This window comes from Salvelinus namaycush, chromosome 3 (genome assembly GCF_016432855.1).
Source record: "Salvelinus namaycush isolate Seneca chromosome 3, SaNama_1.0, whole genome shotgun sequence".
Lineage (NCBI taxonomy): Eukaryota > Metazoa > Chordata > Actinopteri > Salmoniformes > Salmonidae > Salvelinus > Salvelinus namaycush.
In genome coordinates this window covers 88,764,426-88,769,802 of record NC_052309.1, presented here as the reverse complement: position 1 = coordinate 88,769,802, position 5,377 = coordinate 88,764,426, and the positions used below count along the sequence as shown (strand labels likewise).

The 5,377-nt window shown below is 49.3% G+C and overlaps 1 protein-coding gene across 1 annotated transcript; it reads left to right on the top strand.

Moving 5' to 3' along the window:
* The first annotated feature begins 3,100 nt into the window (after nucleotides 1-3,100).
* On the top strand, nucleotides 3,101-4,593 carry LOC120044106 (vegetative cell wall protein gp1-like). Its single transcript, XM_038988696.1, has 2 exons — nucleotides 3,101-3,113; nucleotides 3,806-4,593. The coding sequence occupies exons 1-2, from the start codon at nucleotides 3,101-3,103 to the stop codon at nucleotides 4,591-4,593; spliced, it is 801 nt and encodes a 266-aa protein (XP_038844624.1).
* The last annotated feature ends 784 nt before the right edge of the window (nucleotides 4,594-5,377 follow it).

Below are 5,377 nucleotides of genomic sequence, written 5' to 3'. Positions count from 1 at the left end.
AATGTCATTATAGAGGCATGGGCTCTGAAGAGGACTACAGCCCCAGAGTAATAATGTCATTATAGAAGCATGTCACAGGGCTCTGAAGAGGACTACAGCCCCAGAGTAATAATGTCATTATAGAAGCATGTCACAGGGCTCTGAAGAGGACTACAGCCCCAGAGTAATAATGTCATTATAGAAGCATGGGCTCTGAAGAGGACTACCGCCCCAGAGTAATAATGTCATTATAGAGGCATGTCACAGGGCTCTGAAGAGGACTACAGCCCCAGAGTAATAATGTCATTATAGAAGCATGTCACAGGGCTCTGAAGAGGACTACAGCCCCAGAGTAATAATGTCATTATAGAAGCATGTCACAGGGCTCTGAAGAGGACTACAGCCCCAGAGTAATAATGTCATAATAGAGGCATGGGCTCTGAAGAGGACTACAGCGCCAGAGTAATAATGTCATTATAGAGGCATGGGCTCTGAGGAGGACTACATCCCCAGAGTAATAATGTCAATATAGAGGCATGGGCTCTAAAGAGGACTACAGCCCCAGAGTAATAATGTCATTATAGAGGCATGGGCTCTGAGGAGGATTACAGCCCCAGAGTAATAATGTCATTATAGAGGCATGGGCTCTGAAGAGGACTACAGCCCCAGAGTAATAATGTCATTATAGAGGCATGTCACAGGGCTCTGAAGAGGACTACAGCCCCAGAGTAATAATGTCATTATAGAAGCATGTCACAGGGCTCTGAAGAGGACTACAGCCCCAGAGTAATAATGTCATTATAGAAGCATTTCACAGGGCTCTGAAGAAGACTACAGCCCCAGAGTAATAATGTCATAATAGAGGCATGGGCTCTGAAGAGGACTACAGCCCCAGAGTAATAATGTCATTATAGAGGCATGGGCTCTGAAGAGGACTACAGCCCCAGAGTAATAATGTCATTATAGAGGCATGGGCTCTGAAGAGGACTACAGCCCCAGAGTAATAATGTCATTATAGAGGCATGTCACAGGGCTCTGAAGAGGACTACAGCCCCAGAGTAATAATGTCATTATAGAGGCATGGGACTCTGAAGAGGACTACAGCCCCAGAGTAATAATGTCATTATAGAGGCATGGGCTCTGAAGAGGACTACAGCCCCAGAGTAATAATGTCATTATAGAGGCATGGGCTCTGAAGAGGACTACAGCCCCAGAGTAATAATGTCATTATAGAGGCATGTCACAGGGCTCTGAAGAGGACTACAGCCCCAGAGTAATAATGTCAGTATAGAAGCATGTCACAGGGCTCTGAAGAGGACTACAGCCCCAGAGTAATAATGTCATTATAGAAGCATGTCACAGGGCTCTGAAGAGGACTACAGCCCCAGAGTAATAATGTCATATTAGAGGCATGGGCTCTGAAGAGGACTACAGCGCCAGAGTAATAATGTCATTATAGAGGCATGGGCTCTGAGGAGGACTACAGCCCCAGAGTAATAATGTCATTATAGAGGCATGGGCTCTGAAGAGGACTACAGCCCCAGAGTAATAATGTCATTATAGAGGCATGGGTTCTGAGGAGGACTACAGCCCCAGAGTAATAATGTCATTATAGAGGCATGGGCCCTGAAGAGGACTACAGCCCCAGAGTAATAATGTCATTATAGAGGCATGGGCTCTGAAGAGGACTACAGCCCCAGAGTAATAATGTCATTATAGAGGCATGGGCTCTGAAGAGGACTACAGCCCCAGAGTAATAATGTAATTATAGAGGCATGTCACAGGGCTCTGAAGAGGACTACAGCCCCAGAGTAATAATGTCATTATAGAAGCATGTCACAGGGCTCTGAAGAGGACTACAGCCCCAGAGTAATAATGTCGTTATAGAAGCATGTCACAGGGCTCTGAAGAAGACTACAGCCCCAGAGTAATAATGTCATAATAGAGGCATGGGCTCTGAAGAGGACTACAGCCCCAGAGTAATAATGTCATTATAGAGGCATGGGCTCTGAAGAGGACTACAGCCCCAGAGTAATAATGTCATTATAGAGGCATGGGCTCTGAGGAGGACTACAGCCCCAGAGTAATAATGTCATTATAGAGGCATGGGCTCTGAGGAGGACTACAGCCCCAGAGTAATAATGTCATTATAGAGGCTTGGGCTCTGAAGAGGACTACAGCCCCAGAGTAATAATGTCATTATAGAGGCATGGGCTCTGAAGAGGACTACAGCCCCAGAGTAATAATGTCATTATAGAGGCATGGGCTCTGAAGAGGACTACAGCCCCAGAGTAATAATGTCATTATAGAGGCATGTCACAGGGCTCTGAAGAGGACTACAGCCCCAGAGTAATAATGTCATTATAGAGGCATGGGCTCTGAAGAGGACTACAGCCCCAGAGTAATAATGTCATTATAGAGGCATGTCACAGGGCTCTGAAGAGGACTACAGCCCCAGAGTAATAATGTCATTATAGAAGCATGGGCTCTGAAGAGGACTACAGCCCCAGAGTAATAATGTCATTATAGAGGCATGGGCTCTGAAGAGGACTACAGCCCCAGAGTAATAATGTCATTATAGAGGCATGGGCTCTGAAGAGGACTACAGCCCCAGAGTAATAATGTCATTATAGAGGCATGGGCTCTGAAGATGACTACAGCCCCAGAGTAATAATGTCATTATAGAGGCATGGGCTCTGAAGAGGACTACAGCCCCAGAGTAATAATGTCATTATAGAGGCATGGGCTCTGAAGAGGACTACAGCCCCAGAGTAATAATGTCATTATAGAGGCATGTCACAGGGCTCTGAAGAGGACTACAGCCCCAGAGTAATAATGTCATTATAGAGGCATGTCACAGGGCTCTGAAGAGGACTACAGCCCCAGAGTAATAATGTCATTATAGAGGCATGTCACAGGGCTCTGAAGAGGACTACAGCCCCAGAGTAATAATGTCATTATAGAGGCATGTCACAGGGCTCTGAAGAGGACTACAGCCCCAGAGTAATAATGTCATTATAGAGGCATGTCACAGGGCTCTGAAGAGGACTACAGCCCCAGAGTAATAATGTCATTATAGATGCATGTCACAGGACTCTGAAGAGGACTACATCCCAAGATAATGGTGACATACTGTAAGACAACGGAGGTACAAGGCAGGCTGGTCACGCCAGCAAACAGTCATTGCAGTTGTGGGACTGAGAACACAGAATAATATTAGTAATGGAACTGCCTTGACTGGGTGACACACTCTGTCTCCTCCGTTTTCACATGCGGTGTGTGTGTGTGTTCATTTGTTTTATTTTATTTATTAACTAGGCAAGTCAGTCTTATTTACAATGGACTCCCAATCACGGCCGGATGTGATACAGCCTGGATGTTTGTGTGTGTGTGTGTGTGCAGTATTTTCAATGCTCAGATGATTTCAAAGAACATCCTCTATTTACAGCTTTCCTGTAGCTTTCCTGTAATGCTCTATTTATGTTGAAATGAATCAAAATCTGTTGAAATAATGTGTGTTCTGTATGTGGGAAGCTGAGTCTAATCAGCGATGGGGATGGCAACACATTGGAAAGAAGAAGAAACAATCGGAAAACTTTCCAACTGAAGGACCATGTTGAGTACCATATGTGAAGTCCTCTAAGCTCATTTGGCAAAGCCCCCAGCCCTCAGCCCTCAACCCCCAACCCTCAGCCCTCTGCCCCCAGCCCTCACCCCTCAACCCCCAGCCCCCAGCCCTCAGCCCTCAACCCCCAGCCCCCAGCCCTCAGCCCTCAACCCCCAGCCCTCAGCCCTCAACCCCCAACCCCCAACCCCCAGCCCCCAGCCCCCAGCCCTCAGCCCTCAACCCCCAGCCCCCAGACCTCAGCCCTCAACCCCAACCCTCAGCCCTCAGCCCTCAACCCTCAGCCCTCAACCCCCAACCCTCAACCCTCAGCCCCCAGCCCTCAGCCCTCAGCCCTCAACCCTCAGCCCTCAACCCCCAACCCTCAGCCCTCAGCCCCCAACCCTCAGCCCTCAGCCCTCAGACCTCAGCTCCCAGACCTCAGCCCTCAACCCCCAATCCCCAGCCCTCAACCTTCAGCCCTTAGCCCCCAGCCCTCAATCCTCAGACCTCAGACCTCAGACCTCAGACCTCAGACCTCAGCCCACAGACCTCAGCCCTCAGCCCCCAGACCTCAGCCCTCAGCCCCCAGCCCTCATCCCTCAACCCTCAGCCCTCCCTCAGCCTCCAACCCTCAGCCCTCAGCCCTCAGCCCTCAACCCTCAGCCCCCAGACATCAGCCCTCAGCCCCCAGCCCTCATCCCTCAACCCTCAGCCCTCCCTCAGCCCTCAGCCCTCAGCCCTCAGCCCCCAGCCCTCAGCCCTTAGCACTCAGCCCCCAGCCCCCAGCCCTCAGCCCTCAACCCTCAGCCCTCAGCCCTCAGCCCTCAAGCCTCAATCCTCAGCCCTCAGACCTCAGCCCTCAGTCCCCAGCCCTCAACCCTCAACCCTCAGCCCTTAGCCCTCAGACCTCAGCCCTCAGTCCCCAGCCCTCAGCCCTCAACCCTCAGCCCTTAGCCCGCAGCTCCCAGCCGTCAATCCTCAGCTCTCAGCCCTTCCTCAGCCCTTAGCCCAACCCTGGCATGGCTTCCATTAAAGACATGCAGTATGCATTTTGGTCTGAACAGTTAAAAGACAAAGTACAAAAGAGGAGATTTGTCTCATGGACAATGTGTTCCAGTAGGCGTGGCCATGACACATGTATGGATCCTGTTGGATATCCTGAACTCGTGATGATAATGATGATGATGTACATCCCAGATGAATGATATGTACTGTACATAGATACACTAAGCACTCTAATCTTCATCCAGATATGCAATAGGTATTTATTTCAGATGTTGACATAAGTTTATGAAAATGGTTATGTGCTACTTATCAATGTGGTATGCCTGGGTTATGAATGTGGTATCATGTGGACCTAGCTACCCATCAAGTATGTGCCGAGGTGCCCATCAAGTATGTGCCTAGGTACCCATCAAGTATGTGCCTAGGTGCCCATCAAGTATTTGCCTAGGTGCCCATCAAGTATGTGCCTAGGTACCCATCAAGTATGTGCCTAGGTGCCCATCAAGTATGTGCCTAGGTGCCCATCAAGTATGTGCCTAGGTACCCATCAAGTATGTGCCTAGGTGCCCATCAAGTATGTGCCTAGGTACCCATCAAGTATGTGCCGAGGTGCCCATCAAGTATGTGCCTAGGTGCCCATCAAGTGTGGGCCTAGGTACCCATCAAGTATGTGCCTAGCTACCCATCAAGTATGTGCCTAGGTGCCCATCAAGTGTGGGCCTAGCTACCCATCAAGTATGTGCCTAGGTGCCCATCAAGTATGTGCCTAGCTACCCATCAAGTATG